The sequence below is a fragment of the Chelon labrosus genome (genome assembly GCF_963514085.1).
Source record: "Chelon labrosus genome assembly, chromosome: 13".
Classification (NCBI taxonomy): domain Eukaryota; kingdom Metazoa; phylum Chordata; class Actinopteri; order Mugiliformes; family Mugilidae; genus Chelon; species Chelon labrosus.
The window spans coordinates 24,915,690-24,936,773 of NC_140346.1; the positions used below are offsets into that span (position 1 = coordinate 24,915,690).

Here is a 21,084-nt window from a genome sequence, read left to right on the forward strand (position 1 = left end):
AGTACATATTAGGGATGTCTATGCTCATTCTGGGCTGTACGTGTGTAGATCTGATGTTTAACATACTGTATATTCTACTTTCTATGGTCCGTTAACACTGATTTGACTGTCACAATAAATCCAACACCTTCATACAGATAATAAAAACAGGCAGGCAAAGTTTGAAATCTTATCTCTCTGTTCTGAACTGCACATTTAATGTCTGAGTGATTTTATTCTGCATCGACCCGCTTGATCAATATATTACAAGCAATGTAACGTGAGGGTCATTCTGACTGAAACCTGGCTCAGTTTTACTGTTTATTCAAGCAGGGCTGCAACAAACAGCAAATGGCAGGAAATCCCTATTTTTATTATGCTGCTGCCATCCCTCCATATCATCATCACAAAGTTCAGTCCTCACCAAAAAAAAAAATCTTGGTGGAAAAAATAAATATATGTATGCACGCTGGTTAGATTCTTAAATCCTGCATGAAACTGTGACTGAGGGAGAACTTCAAGGAATCCTCTGTACTGCACTTTAATCTGTCAATCATCACTCTTTTTTGTTTAGAGGGATATTTTGTCATGGTGAAATTGCTTCCAGAAATGGGCACGGGTGCGGAGGAGCCCCTTGGAAAACATTTCCACGGGTGCAGTGCAGCAGCACAACAAAGCTGATGCAAACAGAAAACCTGGAAGATTCATGGCTCGCGTAAGAGCTTACAGTGGAAGACGAGCATACAGAGGAGGATGCCATTAAAGAGCGCTGTCTGTCTGTGCTCCGCTAACTGTGTTACGTTTCTTTCCGTTTCTAACGATTTGAACAAATCTGATCTCTAAGAATCTGTGTTCTGGCACACGCACAACATCCAAACAGCATGGATGGATGAGTATGAGAATGGACGGCTAGAAAAACTAATCATCAAAACACAATGCTATAAATAAATAAATAACGGGTGCAATCGTTCACTTGGCACAGTCATAAAAAGACTACCTGCTGTGCTAGAAATTATTACGAACAGTGATGAGTTTATGGAAGATCTCAAAGGAAATGAAGAGAAGAAAATATTTGTTTCCCTCTCCGTGTGGCTGAAACTCTTACCTGGTGAGTGAGGAGGAGGGGTACACATGAGTACCACGCCCTGGCCTTCGCGCACAGAAACACCACCCCGGGTCTTCGCACTGAAAGCACCAAGATCTGGAACGAAGACAATGTGTATTAGTTATAAAAGTAACTCGGGTTCTACGAATACTCTGTCTGTTGCAGTTTGAAAAGTTACTGATGTGTTGAGAGGACATTTACAGCCTCATACAGAATGGGATCAATGGTGGAAACACACGGAGAGCCTTGGAAAGAGAGACTGAGCGACTGTAGACGTACATACTACACTATTTAAACAACCGATTATTAAAGTAGTTGCCGATTCATTTTATGTCTGTTAACTAATCTTTGCTTCCTACACTCTCTATGTAAGGAATAACCCAAACAAAGCTGAAGCAATGGCTGAGCTTAAAGCAAATAAGGTACTTGGTGAAGGACAAAGACCATTATTGTGGTAAAAAAGCCAATACAATCAAAGTCAGAGTTAACCAGTTTACATGCCCCTCCAGAAACCCAAGCTCCACAGCTTTAAAAAAAAAACCTCTAACTCCTGGCTTTGTGATAAATGCACTGGATTTAAATCATGTACTGCAGTACTGTCTTATAAACCTTACTAGGGTAGACTGAGTCCGAACAGGAAGACAAGGAAACTGTTGTTGAAGAAGTTGTAGACACTGCTAAAAATGATTCTGCAGATACAATTAGGTCCGTTGATGGGACTTCAAAGTGACAGCCAGTTGACAGCCAGGATCCTGTTGTGAAGTTTTCATGCTGTTTGGAGCAGCTACGTACTTTACAATTTGAGTTTGAACGTATAAGAATGTCTGTTCTCCTTTTATCCTTGATGTCTCTCTTCTCAAAGTAGAGTCAATCAGGTTTAAACCATTTATTATTGAAATAGTTGTTCATTCATTTTATGTCTATTAACCACCTGATCGCTTTCTATGTAAGGTATGACCTAAACAAAGCTTAAGCAATGGCTGAGGTTAAAGCAAATAAGGTTCTTGGTGAAGGACAAAGATCATTATTATCATAAAACAACTCCTACCTTTGTAATAAATGCACTGGATTTAAATCATGCACTGCAGTACTGTCTTATATGAACCTAACTAGACTGAGTCTGAACAGGAAGACAAGGAAACTGTAGACACTGTTAAAAATGATCCTGTAGATACAATTAGCTCCGTTGTTGGACTTCAATATGACAGCCTTTCTTTGAACTTTCACAGTAACATTTCACTGCCGACTTAATTAGGTTTTAGCAATTTGTGAAGTCGTCATGCTGTTTGGAGCAGTCACATACTTTACAATATTAGTTTGAATGTATAAGAATGTCTGTTCTAATTTTACCCTTGATGTCTCTCTTCTCAAAGTAGAGCCAAGTAGGTTTAAACCATTTACTATTGAAATAGTTGCTCATTCATTTTATGTATATTAACCGACTGATCGCTTTCTATGTAAGGCATGACCTAAACAAAGCTGAAGCAATGGCTGAGGTTTGAGCAAATCAGGTACTTGATGAAGGACAAAGACAGGAGTCGTTGGTGTTTACATGCCCCTCTACAACCCCAAGCTCCACAGCTTTAACAAGCACTCTGACTCCTGTATTTGTAATAAATACATTGGATTTAAATCATGTACTGCAGAATTGTCTTATATGAACTTAACTAGGGTCGACCTAGTCTGAACAGGAAGGCAAGGAGACTCTGATCTTGTAGATTCAATTAGCTCCGTTGTTTGTCTTCAAAATGACAACCAGCCTTTGAACTTTTGAAGTAATATTTTACTGTCAACTTAATCAGGTTTTAGTAATTTCTCAGTTAACATTTGTGAAGCTGTCGTGCTGTTTGGAGCTGTCACTTTACACTATTAGTTTGAATGTTTGAAGATTGTCCTTTTACCCTTGATGTCTCTCTTCTCAAAGTAGAGCCGAGCAAGTTTATTGTAAAAACCCAGAACTGTGCGAAATCGAATGCTGCCTATTTAATTTTTAGTTTGCCAAACTGAAAACCAAGTGACAGGCTGCTGACCCAGGCTGGGTCTTTACGTCCACTCTCATCACTTTGAGGGGCAGTGTTTACCATTACCCTGGAACTGCCGGACAATTATGCCTTGGAGTGACTCACGAAGACCTGCATTTCTGGCACATTTAATAATTATCATGGTTCACAGGCTTCATTCTAAAATGTACCACGCAGTCAATTTCCTGTCAAAGTGTTTTTTTTATTTATTTTATTTTTCACATCATCAAGGTGCTCTCTTTCCCATTTTCTCCTGATTAGAGCACAGAGTTCCATTTCATTGCATATACTTATTCGCTCTGGTCAAGTGTTTTTTTTTTTCCTTTTAAGCTCGGTCAGTGATCAAACAAGATACACAGAAAACATGCGCAAAACCAAAGGTTAATTTGAACCATCACAGACGAGAATAAATATTTCATGTGGCAGTTGCACCTTCTCAGCAGAATCAGCCAGCAGAGTAGCCTGTTATACAACCTGGGTTTGCAAGCGTTCAATACACATCGCAAATCAATTTGCCATGCCCACCACTTCCTGTTCTTAAAAAACAAAACAGCAGACAGTTATCAGCTCCTGGCAGTGAGCTGTGCTGGAACAACGATACACAAAGATATAAAAAATCTGAAATGCAGATGACTGTAGATAGCTCCTCTTGGTGCAGAGTGTTATTTCAAATTAACAATGATTGATTTGACCTGTTACCTAAAATTGATTCTCCACACACTGGACTTAAAATTCAACCTGGGGGCGACTAGCTTGTCCATATAATGCTGGCTGTCTTGCCACTGGTTTTTACTCTAGTTGTCTTGGACTGCAATTTTAGAAACACTCCGTCCCATCATCCCGGGCCCATATGGTATGTGTTACTAATGCGGATTTATTTGCGCTAACAATGTGCCACCAGAGTAGGTACGGAGATATGTTCGCTATTGATTCACCAGTAGCTGTCGGCTTCTTTTTCTTCTTTTTCCGATTTAATTTGAAACTCAAATCATGCTCATCACTGATCAATATATTTAATAAGAATAGATTTCTCCTCGCTTGACGATTTGGCATGACGTGACGCAGTAACAAGCAAGTAAACGACACAGACTGGAGTACAACAACTGTAATTACTGACCTACACCATGACTGTCGTGCTTGGCAGCAGCCACATTTAGAGTATGTGTGTTCCTGCAGATATCCCCTTCCCTTCAATTACTCTGACAGGCTCCATATTGTGGAAACAAGAGTCTTATAAGACAGCTCGCCTAATTTAATAAATATTAAATGTGATTTCCTGCTTTATGTATTTCAATTTTGCTGCTCAATAAAACTGCTATAGCATGATAACAATTCAGCCCGCAGTACAGTATATCCACTTTAAGAGCCTCATTCCACTTGTCGCTGAGAACACTCGGTAATGGGGGAGGCCTTTCCTGGGAAACATATCCAGGCACACGGGAAATTATACATTTTACATTTCAGGCTGCAGCAACATTGGTCATCAGAGAGAAATCAGTGTGCCACCTACATAAACCTACAGCGCTGTGTGATTGAAGTGAGAAGTGCAACTCTGATTTGCTTATAAAATCTACAAATGAAAGCTAAGTGGGTGTTTTAGTTATATATATATATATGTATTAAGAAAAATGCTTATGTTGGAAACATTCATATGTTGTTGAACCAGGAGATGAGTTTCGAATAAAACCTTTAACTGACTTATCATTTCCCCCTTGCTCACCACAGTTATGTAACGGATTCATTATTAATGGCTTTTTAATAATGCAAAAACTGCGTGATCATTAATGCGTCCTCAAAAATTACAAGTCAACATATGTCCGTATAAATGTTTAAAATGCAGAAATGCAATGATGAAATTTGCAGCAAGCACCAGAGCAGGTGTGCAATGTAAATGAGCTCCTTCAAGGTCAGTATGAATATAATCAATGGGCATTAACTGATGATAATGTAAAACATCTAAACGTGGTGTGTGTGGTGTGAGTGTGTGTGTCTGTGTGTGTGCATGAGTGTACCTATCTTCTAATGCTCAAGTCAAAGCAGCCGGTTAATTTCATTACTACTGTACAGCTCAGAGTGACTCGATACCTGAGCCCCAGCCAGACTTAACGTCTGCAGAGAGAGAGAGAAGAACTCTTTAGGGAGAAAGATCAGAGGCCTTCTTTCTGCCTGCTGCCTTCAAAGTCACGGCTGAAAAGCAGCCCAAGTGTGAGTTCAGCAGCTCAGGATTTCAAAACAAAAAGAAAAAAAAGCATCCTACTGAAACATCTCTGGAACAGAGTCGTCGACCGGTGGATAGCATACAGAGAGCCTCGACTGAACCCTTCCTCACGCTGGCCGCTCTGCTCTGACTCTCCACTGACTTCCCTGCATGAAACAGTTCTGTGTTCAGTACGCCAGCTCAACATAACAAACCTCTACATGACACAGTGCTGCTCAGTCTTAGTCCGAACACACAATATTGACTCAGGACAGCCCAAACCAAATATTTACCCCATCAAGCTATAGTAAGACGAAACATTGTTACCAACCTCGATTCATCAAATATTACGACGGGCAACACAATATTAAAGTAAAACCAGTCGGGAACCGCGAAAGAAATCACAACTAAGTCATTATTTCCATGGGCTCCATACACTACCTATCCATTCAGGAGAATTGGCTCCCAAATGCAGGTTCTCCAGCGGTGGAGAATGGTGAAGGCTCCTCCACCAACATGGACTTAAATTATTCCACATGTATGCAGTTTTAGGCTTATTAAGCTTCCAGGTTTTGTTTCTGGCCCAAAACAAACTTGAACTTGCAGTATGCGTTGTGTATGAATACTGGAAACTATTCCAGCTGAGCAGCAGACCTCTACGATTCAGCGTGCTCTGCTTGAAATTACCGCAGCTCCGGTTTGTAATTAGCAGAATAATGTTCCTCATGCTGACTGTTCGTCTTAATGTACATGAACTGCATAACACAAAGTCGCATAGGTTGGCCGATTTGTTTCAAGCCAATAGATTCTTTACCATATTCACATTGTGAGGAACAGATTTCCGTATCTGAACCAGGTGAAGCAATCGGCAACTGTGCCATTGTGTGAAAATGTGCAGCGGCAACATGAAACGGGAAGAAAAAGTTGAGCTCCATGCTGAGTGATAAATACCCACCATTTGATATGCTAGAGCGAGGGAAGGTTCTGCATTCAGATGTGAGCTGCAGGGCAACTCTCTTTGTTTCTGTGGCTACCCTTTTTTGAAGGACTGCATTTGAAAGGAATGGAGACTATTGCACAGTGATGCAGCTGAATATTTGCACTAGGGGAAAAAACAACACACACACACACAAATGTGTATAAACCACGGTGGATAAAATTAAAGGAAATCTGAGCATGGGATGAAATGCTAGACAGGTTTTCTGCATACAGTTTAATAAAAGGCAAGAGGCAGAAACAAGCACAGAGCGCTCATGTAAAACTTATTAAAGCTATATGGCAGCTTGTTTAATAAAGACCATCTTTAAAAAGAATGATTTAAAATTATAATTATTATTGCATTACTACAAAATGATTTATTATTACCTGATGCCTGTCAATCCATACATATTTTTGTCCCATGCATAGTGGCTGAGATATTATTAGAAGATAAGCAAGAAAATTACATTATTGTTAATTTTCCGATAATGGAATTTCAGCCGACCAGACCATGGCTGTGGACAGCGGAAGCAAATCAGAGCCGTTCCCAGCGGTGATTTTTCTCTCTCCTCTCCTCTGCGCCAGTGTCTGTCTACGAGGGCGGGGCTCGGCACACTCCTTCAGAGTGGATGACGCACAGCCGAGGGAGTCAGACTTGAAGTTGTATCTCTTACTTGAGTTGACATTGCTTGTTGGCCCCCAAGTTCAACAAAACTCACCGCTATGAGAGCAGTTTATTAAACACTTGTTGAACGAGCGGGAACGCTTACAGACGCCTCCTGCAGTCGACCTGCTGCTGTCTCATCATCCACAGCCGCTACGTTTTACTCAGACATAGGAAGCAGCTAGGAATGACAGTTGCATGGTTGAGCTGAGACAAATGAGCTGGCATGTTTGTTGAATTGGAGTTTGAGACTGAGAGTAAATAGCCTCTTATGTGTTATATTGCAAATAACTGTTTCACTGTTGCCATAGCATTATGACCTATGATGATAGGTCTCCCTTGTGTCTCTAAAACAGTTGTGAGTCATCAGGGAATGGACATGGGCTTTCTGAGGGTGTCCTGTGGTGTCTGGCAACAGAATGTTGTTAGTGAGGGGGGGGTTTGAGACAAGTGGCCTCTGTGGATCATCCCACAGATACTTGATCAGTTTGGGATCTAGTGAATTTGGAGGCCAGGTCAACACCTTGTGCTGTTCTCCGTGTTTCTTGAGTTGTTCCTAAAGCGTTTTTGTGTCAGGCTGCCATCAAGGAGTGTCATTGCTATGGGGTGGGGGTGCCTGGTCTGGTCTAGGAGGGTGCTACATGTCTAAGTAGGGTGACCAGATGTCCCGCTTTGTGCGGGACAGTCACGCATTTTCATTACTTTTCACACATCCCGCAAATTGAGACGTTGTCCCGCATTGTTATTGACAGTCAGAGTCCAGTTTTGAAATGCGTGTTTTATAATCTGGCATTTATCAAATAGCTGTTTGGAGAAAGCAGTGAGGGCTGTCATCAGGGGTCGGGACGGGCTGTTTGATCATGTCAATCAAACTGGGACGCGGACGCAGGTTAAGGGCGCGCCCACCAACAACAAGCAATGCAAATCAGATCAGAACGGCGGGCATGCAGCGCGAGACATGGAGGGAAGCACAACCCGTACGGCTAAGAAGAGGAAATGCAGCTATAATAAAGACTGGGAAACTATCTATCCCTGGGTGAAACCAGTGCAAGGCGAGTCTGGTAAAGTTTGCTGTGAAGTTTGCTTGAGTCATTTTTCCGTTTCACACGGAGGTGAATACGACGTGAAACGACACAGACAATGCGAGACAAAACGTGTTGCTCAACTTGAGAAAGTTGCATTTAAATAAGTTTATATCCCATATATAGATCACATATATATATGTGTGTGTGTGTATATATATATATATATAACTTTTTATTTGCAGGCTGTTGTGTGCTACTGAATCAATCAGATGGCAAAGCAATGTTATAAGCAAAGGGGCAAAGGGGCAGAATAGAAATGTTTATTTTTTCTGTTAGTTCTTTTAGGGTACCTTGATGCACTGGTATCTCACATTGTCCCACACAAACGTAGCCTTTGTCCACATCTGGTGAATTGGGATCTGGTCACCCTATGTCTAAGTAACATCCACATCAATAAAAGGTCCAAACGTTTCCCAGCAGAACACTGGATTGTCTGGAGATGGTAAATGTTCTTTACTTCTCCTGTCAGCGGTCATAATGTTGTGGCTGATCGGTGTATAATGACACAGTCTGATGTCACTAGACAAACAATCCTCCACCCTCCCACACGCACATTTCTTAGTGTTTTTCAGATGAAAGCACAACAACAGTTGTGACAAGTGAGACGTGGGATTTGTTGCTGACTCAATGGTACAAGCGAGCCACACGTTTATCCACTGAGTGATATTTCAGGGCTGTGACTCCAAACCTCCGGGCCACAGATCCCACGCTGCAGCAGCGCGCGGCAAGGAAATGATGCGATTTGGGAAAAAGGAGTTGAATGATGGAACTTTATTGGCGATTATGGGCAATTTCTACTGTAACTCCTTGAACTTGGCACAGTCTGTCTGTGCTGCATCTGTCCACATTACTCCCTGTCACGCCCCCGACAACAGGATACTGACTGACCTGTCTGTTATTGAAATGGGAGAATCCAATTTTGTGCAAAGGTGGCTCTACGGAAAGTGATGTGCGACAAGCGGCCATCATCTCAGCTGACACACCTGCCAGTCAGCCGAACATGAGCCCGAACAAACCATCTGCTCAACCCAAACATGCTTTTACACTTCATTAATTTCCATCTATCAAGCCACAATCTAGAAGAACTGCAGTCAGCTATAGCGGTCTAAATAGATTCACATGTATGCATATAGACCCTATATAGATTTTCCATCTTTTTAAAGCCAAGTTTTACCAGTTGAGTACTCAAATTGGTTGCTGCCAAGCCAGCAGTTATGGACGAGGACAAAATATACTTTTTATAAGAATTAAGTCCATGTGATAGACTGGTGACCTGTCCAGGGCGTACCCCGCCTCTCGCCCGATGACAGCTGGGATAGACTCCAGCTCCCCACGACCCTTCACAGGACAAGCAGTTGTGGTTAGCACTGATGCCTCACAAAAAGAAGGTTCTGGGTTCGAATCCAGGCCGACTGGGGCCTTTCTGAGTTTGCATGATCTCCCTGTGTCTGCATGGGTACTCCAGCTTCCTCCCACCGTCCAAAGACATGCTGGTTAGGTTCAATGGCCGTAGGTGCGAGTGTGAATGGTTGTCTGTCTCTCTGTGTTAGCCCTGAGATAGACTGGCGACCTGTCCAGGGTGTACCCCGCCTTTCGCCCGATGACAGCTGGGACAGGGCAAGCGGTTACAGAAGATGAATGAATCGATCAATGAAGAATGAAGTCCGAGATACTCATTTAAACTCTGTAGAAGGGTTAATTATGAGTAAATTATTATACTAAAGTAGGGTATCTGCAGAATCCTCATTGAAATTAAATGTACAAGAGAAAAAGGGCATTGCAAACTATTGCACTTATTAATGAGAACAAAATGCTGGCAAACCATAAAAAGAACATTTTGCATATCGCTACTATAGAATGTTAAGCCAAGGCATAGTATTTATCCAAAACTGTGAAAAGCTGCCCGTGTGACTAACACCCAGTACCAAATGTTACTTTGCTCACTTTCAGCCGAGTTCAGTTTTGTCTTTCGGGGGGGGAAAAGTCTCAGTCTCAGTTTTTTTTTTTTTTTGGTACATACTGATGTGACCCTTAAAGAGGAGTGAGGAGGAGGAGGAGGAAAGGATCTGGACAGTTGAGAGCACAGACGAGGGTGCATGTTGAAGTGCAGCTTGTGTTCCTCAGAAAGTAACAGCACTTTTTTGAAGCCTGTGTCTGTGCTTTACCATCTGGACATTTCAGCCTGCCAGAGCAGTCTGGCTTATATTTAAATAGGGACCTGACTTCCTTTGATTTTTGTCCACTTTTCTGATCACATTGAGATATATACGTATAGCTATATATATTTATATATATATATATATATATATATATATACAGCTTTTGGTGCTGTTGGTCTTAAGAAAATAGGGCTTTTCTAAAAGGCGGCCCCCTATACCCTGTGTTCATAGTTTCAGGCTAATCTAGCCATATGTTTCCTAAGTAATTCTGTAACAACTGTAAATTCCCAGAACAACACACAAAACTATGTACTTCTCTTCCTAGCGACTGCTCAGTGACTGAGAACACTAAGTTCCCTGTTGACATGCCAATAAGGCCATTATGGCCATGGCTCCGGAGGAAACCGTAGAGTACACCAATAATGTATTTCCCTCTGAGCATAGTGGCCCTGGTCGTTCCATGTGCGCTGCCTGAGCCTGCGCTGATGTTCTGGAGCTAGGCCAGGGGATTACTGGGGGAAGAAATGTGCTTTTTGCTCTCATTTACCACTGAGACACAGCATTTCAGGGCACATACCCCGTTAGCTGTGCATCTAAAGAGTATCAGACGGAGCCGGAGCCGTTCAGCAACAAAACCCTACTGTAGACAGCGAAGTGTTTATTTACCCCTGGAACCAAACGGGTTTATTTTGACTCAGACAGACTACGAGCTTGAAGCTGATTATTTGTTCCATATAACAGCCAAATTCTTCAGTAGTCTGACGAAACACCAACACAGACATCCAGAGCTTCTTGTAACTTGGAGTACATTCGACTATTATTAGACCTTTTTGCGAGTAAATATGGTGCATGTGGTGGATGCATAATAAGGTGGATTGAATTATTATTTAAAAAAGAAAAAAAAGAAAAAGAAAAATCTACTCACATGCAAACTGCAACAGAGCGTCTCTGCTTAGGACGGTCCCAAAACTGTTCTCTGATTTACACTGGTACTTCCCATAGTCAGTGATCTCACTTGCGTTGCTAATAATTAAGTTTCCATCGATGACGCTGTAGCGGTAATCTGCTTGTGAATCTACTTCCGTCCCGTTGACGTACCAACTGAAAAACATAAGAAGAAAAGGAGATTTTTTTTTAAATATATACGTTTGAGATGAACGGTGAGTTAATTAGCTGTGAAAGTTGAACTGCACTTAGCAGAGAGACGAAATCTACGTCACACACCTGTACGTGGGTGGTGGATTTCCCCGGGCCTCGCAGTGCATCACCACTTTCTTTTCATCCGAATCCAAAGGATAAATCACGTCATCTGGCTCCTGGATGAAAACAGGGCCAAACTCTTCCATTTCTGTGAGGGGGAAAAAAAAAACAAAAAAAACCAAAATGAGATAAAGACAATGATGATTGTAATTATCACAACAGGAGAGACGCTCAGATTTACTGTCCAATTACCTTTTCTGTTATTCCCTAGCTTGGTTAGAGACTGAAACTTTAGAAAAAAGAAGATGCACAGCTCCATAAGATAAGATAAGCATCAGGTTTTAAGTAGCTAAGCAAAAGTTGAAAAGACCAGCTAGTGTAAATAGAGGGTTGATGTGGTAAGGAGGCTGAATATACATATTGACAGCCACGAATATCATGAATAAAAGGAGTTGCACGAAGTATTGCACAGAAAAGACATCAGGTAACGACAGGGATGAGTTGCTATATACTATACTATAAGAAGTTCTGCAGCAGTGCTAAGAAATGCTGATGCCAAAGAGTCTGACTGCTGAGGGGACAAAAGACCTCCAGAAGCGTTCCTTCTTGCACTGTGGGTGCAGCAGTCTCTGGTTGAAGGAGCTACCTAAAGTCCCAACTGTCTCATAAAAGGGGTGGGAGAGGGGTTGTCCCTGATGTTTGACGGTTTAGCCAGCGTCCTCCTCTCCCCCACCTGCTCCACTGAGTCCAGAGGACAGCCCAAGATGGAGCTGGCTCTCTTGATCAGTTTGCCAGGTCTCTTTTGACCCCCACACCAGTAGACCACTGCGAAGGTTGCCGATGCAACCGCAGCCTCCGTAAAACGTCCTGAGTGGTGTCCTACACACCCCAGAGGACCTCAGTCTCCTCAGCAGGTGGAGGCGACTTTGTTGTCCTTTCTTCTATAGGACATTAGTGTTGTCCGACCAGTCCAGTTTATTGTTTAGGTGAACACCCAGGTATTTATATCCATTCGCAATGTCGATGTCCAAACCCTGGATGTTCACCGGTGTGGTTTATGTTGCCTTCCTTTGGAACATAAATGACACTGCTGTAAAATATTAACTCTTGTTTAAAAGGGAGATTCCAAAAGTTTGGAATATTTCCTGTTAAACTGTTTGTCTTGAACTCGTGCTTCTTCGTGTTCCTTAGTTTCTGTCTTGGTTTTGGTTCTTACCCTTTTTTTTCCAATTTGGATAACCCTGCCTCTCTACTGCAGTGATTTCAGTTCCCTGTTTTTTTTTTTTTTTTTGTAAGTTTTCATTAAATACATTTTGTTTCCAACTCCCGCCTCATCCCTCCGTGTCTTGCATTTGGGTCCCACCTCACCGGAAATCGTGACAAAAAACAAATCCGCATGTTACACGTGATCCTTTGCAATCACAAAGCAGATTTTATACGATATGATTCATGAGATAAAGAAATGAGGAAGAAAATTCACACTGAAATGTCACACCTTTAGTTTCAACACTCAAGCTATCGCGCAATTACTTTTACACCTTTTGGGCCCACTGCTGTTTGCCTAAGGCCGAGTGATTCATTGAGACAGGTGAGAGTCCTAACTTTGCAGTAATATTTCTCAGGCTGGCTTGGGAGTGCAGAGCCCGGAGTGAACATCTGCTATCTCTCTGACCTGGATTCACATTTCATATTAAGCTCATACTTTATGCTCAAACAGTGCTATCCAGTGGTAAACAACCATGTTAGGGAAGCGATATCATTAGTAAGATACTGTTCTTGTAGCATCTCTTCTCACAGATCTGTATTCCTTTTACAGAGCGACTTGATGGCCCCAACACTAAAGAGAAAATAGACAATCGCTTATTTCTCAAGGGAAGTAACGTTCCCACACAATCTTTCCTTTTTCCCCGTCAGTCGTCCGACATTGTTTACCGTCTTTGTAATAGTCTGAAGCAGGCCTCTATTTTTTTTTTAAATTACAAGCCCTACAAGCAAAATTGCAAGAAATAAAACAAGCCTAGGGTAAACATGTCATCTACTTAAATGACCCCATCTGGAATTGAGACGCTGGTACATGCTGGCCGACAAATATTTACTGTACGTGGCTCTTCCTTGCTCCGTGCATTAATATGGCATTACCCGACTGCTACATACAAGCGGATGTAATAAAACAGACAGAGCATCGCAATTAAACGGCAACAAGAGCCCCACACAACAGAAATATGTTTTGGTTCTTTTCTTTTCGTTCCCTTCAGGTTATGGTTACTGGCAGTTCCTTGCACTTAAACACTAATTCAATACTACGCATGCATCAGCATTGAAAGCTTTTTGTTCACTATTCATGTTTTACAAATATAACGCTAGTTTAGAAGCTGTGTTCAGGTAAATTCATTCAGATTTAGGCTCGGTTTGTTAATGATCAAGTGGTCAAAAGTCCCCATGAACTCAAATGTTGTCTTTTTTTTTGTGTGATATACACCAGACTCTGCCCCAACAAAATGAACTACAATAAAAATGCTTCACAATCAGCACTGCCGGTTTCGGGCCCCGGCTCAAACTTGTACGGTCTCACTCCGGAAACAAATGATCTCGCTTTCATCCTCATTTTCATCGCTGTCCAATTATGACCATAACCAACAGTGGTGGTGTTTGGTCCACAACAACAGACAGCAGGCGTTCTTAATAGCTGTTCCCCACGTCCAGCCGGTCGCTATCTTCCCTGATTACAAAAAACAGCCGACGGAACAGATGAAGCAGAACAGACTGGGGTCAAACATGTAAATACGAGGAAACAAACAGCACTCCACTTGACGTTTCAGGTACCTTTAAGCAAATAACTGCTGCACAGTAGGACACGATCACACTCTGGCATCATATTGCAACACAGTACAGGTGGCTCTCTGAATAGGATATGCTAAAATAAAGAAATCCGGTATTTACATTGTTGATTGTCAGGCATTTTTGAAATGTTGCATCATTTTAATACATGATTCACCATCAAAATTGTGTCACTTGTTATTTTTGCGGCTTTAAGGCCTCAGTGTATGTACACACACGGTGCAAAACATGATGAGGAGTTGGCAATAAAACACGGAGGTCTGTGAGGTTAAACAGCTAGATAAATGGAGTGGCGTTCAGTATAAATCTGCCATCAATTTGTTACATCAGGATGTACGAAACATTATTTTCAGAAGTGAATGTTGTTTCACAGAAAACAATATACTATAGAAAATATCACTGGACCCCAAATTATAGAAACATGACTAAATATCGAAATAAATGAACGATTAAATACTCAATTAATATTCTGTTCTAAATTTATATATGTGTATATATATACTATTTAATAATACATTTCTTAGGTTGTGGATGGCACACAGTCTTATACAATGCCGCACTGAAATGAAAAGGGGTCTGATGAAAGCTTGACATATACACGATTATGCGAACTCCACAAGTATGACTACACCGTTTCTTGATCTCAGTTGCCACTCTCTGTGATTTAAAGTGGCTCTCCCGTAAAAAATTGAACTCTCCGAGGTACCAGCGCGCTCACATATCAGCGTGTTTGCTGGTCTAGTATTTTCTGCGCGACAGCCTCTGTTGCAATGCCCTTCTGTTTCTCGGGAGTGCTCTGCTCTTTGATCCAGCCTTCTGTTAACGCAGGACAGATGCACGTCTCGGACCACACGAAAGACAGCGGGATCCCGTTTTCTCCGTGAGATATTTAAGAAGACGCTCAGCCCAGTTGACAGAAAGTCTTGTGCGACGCAATCCGGTGGCTGAATTTCTTACAGTGTGCGTGCAAGTGGTTTGTTTAAACACACATAATTGCAGCGAGCATTTAGATTTACTGCAGCTGGCATTGCATTTGAAATCTGTGCATGAGCAATACAACAGTGCAAGTCACTAAGTCTTGAGTCCCTGTCACTATTTAGGAATGATCTAATGCCAAAAAGAGAATTATGTTGTTGTTGTTGTTTTTTTCTCGGGGTATATACACCGTATAATCTCACCAACCGTTTGTCAGCCGTTCACTGCTCTACAGGGAAATAAAAAGCTTTTGAAGTAATATCCTAATCACTGGAGGAAAGTGAATCAGTATTAAGTTACAAACCTTGCTGCTGCTATAGAGCAAAACAACTCGGTGCCTGTGGTGTTACTAGTGCTACAAATAAAAGAAAGCACGACAGGCCTCTGGATTTCCCAAACCCTCCTCACACAGCTCTGTCTGTCCATACATTCACATAATTATTAATACCAACATGTTGCACCTGGGCCTGCTTAGCTAAGGGAGTGGGTTAAGAAGAATTTACACAAGCAAGTGTCTTCTGACGTCTACGGTTCCTAGACTACAAGATTTCAGTGACAATAAAATGTGATTCTTCAATTATTTTTTATTTCCTAAATTAAGAGGCCCATGCATTTAAGGGACTCCCATAAAGACCAGTGGATGTGGATGTAAACAACTTCAAATTAAATCTAAAAATTGGCACTTTAAATTCCCGGCGTTTCTTTTTTAAATCCCACCGTTGTCCTTCCTGACAGCACAGTAATTCTGGTTTAATGAGAACATAACGCACACTGTGCAGCAGATAACCATTTAGACTTAGAGCTAGATCTAGAAATGGGCAATTTGAAACATCTTAATTTCACCACGATCCTCAGACACACGCTATCACAAACAGCTTTCTTGAATTACCGCTTAATCACCAGAGCTATGAATAAACACATTTGCGTGATCGTCTGAAAACACCGCGTCCTGAAGGATGCGCGTACGGCCTGTGTGCGGCGAAAATACAAACGCACACACACACACACACACACACACACACACACACAAGGACACAAGTGGTTTAAATCACTCAACTTCAAGTGCCATGGCCCATCTGTCAGTCACGGAGGCAAAAAGCAATACCCCCTTTAAGCCAGCAAAGGTGTATTACTTTTTGGCATCCATTTCATCCACCGAACATCAATCCGGCGCTGTGGTATAATGGCCTTGTCACCACTGACAATGGAGAGGCATTACCCTCACCCTGGTTATAGAGATGTAAGTCACTGTATGGCTACACAGTGATAATGCTGTCAGAAAGGAGGAAGAAAGGCAGGAGGCACAAAGATGGGAAGAGTTACAAGAAAAAGGAAAACAGAAAATCAAAGATGAAGAGGCGCAGTTGTGTATTTGTATTTATAATGCGACTAATTTTATTATTCCTCATGTGCACTGATCCTGTTTGCCAATTCAACGACTACTTCAGATTCCCATTAATGAATCAGTCCAGATGCAATAAGCACGATGTGATTAATCATATATTAAGGCATAAACCTGTTATTACATCCACTTCGATTAGTCACTCTTTAAAAAGGGACAGCAAGACACCTACGCACATCTGTGACATTGTGTTTTCCATTCCGTGTTTGCGGTATTAAATCTTCCCTTCTGACAAAGATATCCATTACATCTACAGCTTCTATACTGACAGGAACACAAAGAGAGATGGATATTGCCATGATCCCACTTCAATTTCATAAAGGGCGCGACCCTGGTCACTGCAGACCGTGCGCAGTGATAATGGACAGGCGAGATTCATCTGCAGACCAAATCTAAACAGACAGGAAGCCTGCACACACAACGCGAGCCCGGAGACGGCAGACGGTCGGCCAGAGTTCGCCGACGGCAGAGTGAATTCACACCAATCAGGTTCAGGAGGAGCTCGGGCAAACTCTGGAGTGTCCACCCTTTTGGTCTCGTTCATTTCGGCAGGTGAGAACGCTTCATCTGGACTCACATGGAGACACCCACCTGTGCCAAGACTGCCTGAAAATTCAGGTCTCGGTCCCGCATGATGTGACTTCAAGGAAGCTGGTCAGGACTGAGAATGTAATCCAGGACGAACAGCGGGAAATATACTAGGCACTGGGAGAGGGATACTGATATATGATAGCTAGAAATGTGAAACACACTTAACATGTAATCATATTCTACCTTCTCTTCCAGGTTTTCATTACTAATGAACACCACGGTGAGTAAATTATGTGTTCACAAACGTTATCCCTGGCTAAAGCTGAGGATGAAACCTACTCTCAAAGACATGTTCCCAAATTGCCCCATTACTTCGTGTTTGCCTTTGTGTATAGTTTGTTTGCGAGTGTGCACTTTAGAGTGAGCAAAACTTTTCCATTTGACTTCAGGCGAGTGCAAATAAACTATAGGTTTGACTGCGCCATTAGTTTTACCTTCACTCCTGTAGTCCTCCTGAGAGCTGAGCAGACTCAGGGCTGACAGGGGGTGACTGGAGAAAGCAGGCCAGTCAGAAGTCACCAGCCCACCGCCGTGGTTTTGCCGAGGTCTGCTGCGCGAGTTGAGCACTGACGAAGAGCCGTCCGGTTTCATCCTCAAGACGGCCGCGTACGACACGGGCCGCGCCGCGACAGCTCTCGCAAAGTCTGGAGGAAAGGGTAGAAAATGGGATATTCAGACACGTATTCGGAGAATGTCTTTAATCAGTGTCCAAATGGAGATATATATATATATATATATATAAAAAAAAAAAAATGTGCAAAGGCTAAAATTAAATTGCAGCGCAGCAATATAATATAGAGCAGTGGTTCCCGACCTTTCTTGCTTGGAGACCCCATTACTTACATCTAAAAAAAAGCAAAGCACCCCAGCTCACAAACACACACACACACACACACACACACACACACACAGAAACCAGATCCCACATAAAAGCATCAAGAGTGTCTTTGCACTGCATGATGTTTAATTCAGAGATTCGATCCAAAACTGTCACTAACTAGCTTCTGGCCACAAATGAACCCACTTTGGCAAAGTCCGATCGTGTCCTTTGACAAAATCGAAGTTAAGGTAGCTCTTGAGAAATCATCTTACTTTCTTTCTTTTTTTAAACTGACAAGTCATCCACACATTTGCGTTTCTCAGACATGTTTCATTCATAGATATTGATGCTCCAACTGCTGCAAAAAATAGTGAGCTGGGTAGTTTAATAGTTTAAAACCCTCTTTAAGGGACTTGGACCCCAGATTGGGAACCAAGGCCTTTAGAGAATAGCTCATGTCTGTTTTCTATTCAGCGGGGAACAGCATCTATTTCCAACAAACTAGTGTTTACCTGACAAGAACACGACACAAAAAAGAAGAAGGAGGAGTGGAGACAGCAGAATAAAGAGGTATCACGATTCAGAAAGAGCGAAAGAGTGGTGAGAAGCATCCTACGCGATAGAAAATGTATAAACGCAGCGTACGGCATGTGATGTAACCGATTTCTGCAGAAAAACGGAGCCAGCGTGGTTGAGCTTTGTATAAATATAGTCCACTTTGAGTGCTAATATCCACTTAACAGTACAATTCCTTTTTCAAATCACCACAGAGGCTCCTGTTAAAAGGGAGTAAAATTACCTGTTAAGACCTGAACTCCTTTGGCGAAAATATTTTACTCTCCGATTCTAGGACAATACCAGGAGTCATTTCCATTTGGCTCTCATAGTTCTGTGTAGCAGCCACTTGATGAACTCTATAAGTCTATAAAGGCACTTACGATATAAAAAAAAAAAGCATGTGGCTCTTAAAAGGACCTGCACATTCTGCTGATCACTGTCATCAAAGTCTCAAAGTGAACGAAATGGTAAAAGTGACAGGGGAGAAAGAGCTTTCTTTAAAGCAACGGAGGTACACAATAATATGCTTTTTGAAGAAGTTGCCGCAGTCTCGCCTGTCACCACATTCTTCTACAGCTTATTTTTGAGGAATTCAATCCACTTGCTGCGCCGTTAGTTCGCCAAAGTGCCGTATTTACATGATACAACTCAGGATTACACAGAGAATTATTTCCTCAATGACGGCCGATCAGCAGCACATCACTCCCAAAAGCGGCTACACAGTGCAGTCAAAACACGGCTAAAATGTCTGGCGATACGGGAGCAGTGCTGCTGCGACGATAGAGAGCTTAAAAACTAAAATGCAAAACAGCAAGAAGCTTGAAGCGCAGAAAGAGTCTAATCAGAGTTCTGCAAAGGGGGAGTGTTTTGCACAACATGATAAAGTGCTATGAAAGAAGTGAACAAAACTGAGAAATAATTAGATGTCCTTGGGGACTTGTCAGCCGCAAAAATACTGCTATCTGCAAATGGAGAGTGGGCAATTTCTGTATTACATATTCCGGGGAGAAGCAGGATATAGAACTCCATTTTAAATTAAAGGGATTGTGAGTCTGAAAATTGAAAAGCAAAGCAATTAGCAGAAGGCTGGTAGTCACTTAAGTCATTTATCCCGCCGAGAATCAGCTCAACTGGGCTGTAAACCACAGTCCCACCGATGATGTCCGCGACCACGCAGAGCCTTTACTACGTCTGAAAACCAAATTTACACCTTTGATGATAAAATTTGGCTTTTTTAGCATAGTTCACGAGGTTTCACACATATTTAACAAGAAATGCTAATTACATTAAATAGCAATAGATAATGGATCGATTTAAACAATGCTGAACAATGGCTTTGCTGGACAATTGGTTTTCTAGCATCTTATCAGTGTGCAGACCCGGTGGTGCATAGGTTGTGCAGCTACTGAGGTGTAAGGTGACCACTGTGCTGCCTGGCAACATGAGCCTGTAAGCCTGACCCAGGGCAAAGAAACCCCAAAAGACAGCCAGGAAATAATTCCTGGGCTGCAGTGCACATTTGTAATGAGGCTCACACATGGATGCTCAGCGGGACACACGAACACTTAGTAATTCTCATGCTTTAATTTATTTATTTATTTTCTTTTAAATTCACGCAGAGCTCACTACAAACTCTCCAGCCGTAACCGAGCCGTCGTGCCTCGGACCGGCCTTTAGCCCGTTTGCTGCACGCATGTATGTGTGAATCTCTGTCATCTCTGTGACTGACAGCTGGGCTGTGACTGTTGCGGCGCGGTCGAGAAAAGCTGTGAGTGATGACGAGGAAGCCGCCCGTTACCAAATAGGTTGATCCTGTTAAAAGATGACAGTCGCACGGACTTCACTGAGTCAAGGTTCAAAATGCTGTCAGGACAAATGGCTCATTTCTCTCACTGAGCTGGAGGATCTACATGTAAACATGTCACACAAGTCAGAGCCAGTGGGCATATTTCTGCTGTGGTAATAAATGATATGATCTCAGAGGGCTTCATTTGTGATTAGCAATGATGAATATGTTATTGTAAATGTGATTATACAGCAACAAATGCATTATTTTGCAACTGAATCATACAAATGTAGTTATTAAGATATCTGATCTTACCAGAGAGGAAGTCATCTGGACCAAAAAAGAACAACAGAACAAAAACTAACGCTGATTGATTCAAAGCCGTAAAGAACGGCGAAGGTGTGTTTGTCATACGTGACATAATCAGTTGCAGAGGACACCAACGTGCTGGAGCCACATTATGACATTCTTTAATAAAAACACGGCTCTTAGTTTTTCACAATCCCGACCTGCTCAGACATGATGTCATGGTTTATTACTCTTAATGTCTTTAGAGGTGGAAAGTGTTGTTGTATTGGATTATACTCGATGTAGCTACGTGTCCCAGCAGTAATAAACTGGCGAGGCAGTAACGACTCCTGACAGCGAGGTTGACTCCGACCAAAGGAACCGGTCATTTGGGGACATTTGGATAGATTTTCCTGACATTTCTCATTCAGTTCGGCA

General features: G+C 42.1%; 1 protein-coding gene across 1 annotated transcript in view; it reads right to left on the reverse strand.

Annotated features, from left to right (window-relative positions):
- The window catches only part of cntn5 (contactin 5), a 74,581-nt gene that overhangs the window by 44,588 nt on the left and 8,909 nt on the right, over positions 1-21,084 (reverse strand). The window contains exons 2-5 of the mRNA XM_084558308.1: positions 17,629-17,838; positions 11,413-11,536; positions 11,114-11,289; positions 1,085-1,180 (exon numbers count right to left, since the gene is read on the reverse strand). Of these exons, the coding sequence (XP_084414434.1) occupies positions 1,085-1,180; positions 11,114-11,289; positions 11,413-11,536; positions 17,629-17,838 (606 nt within the window). The remainder of the gene's footprint in view (positions 1-1,084; positions 1,181-11,113; positions 11,290-11,412; positions 11,537-17,628; positions 17,839-21,084) is intronic.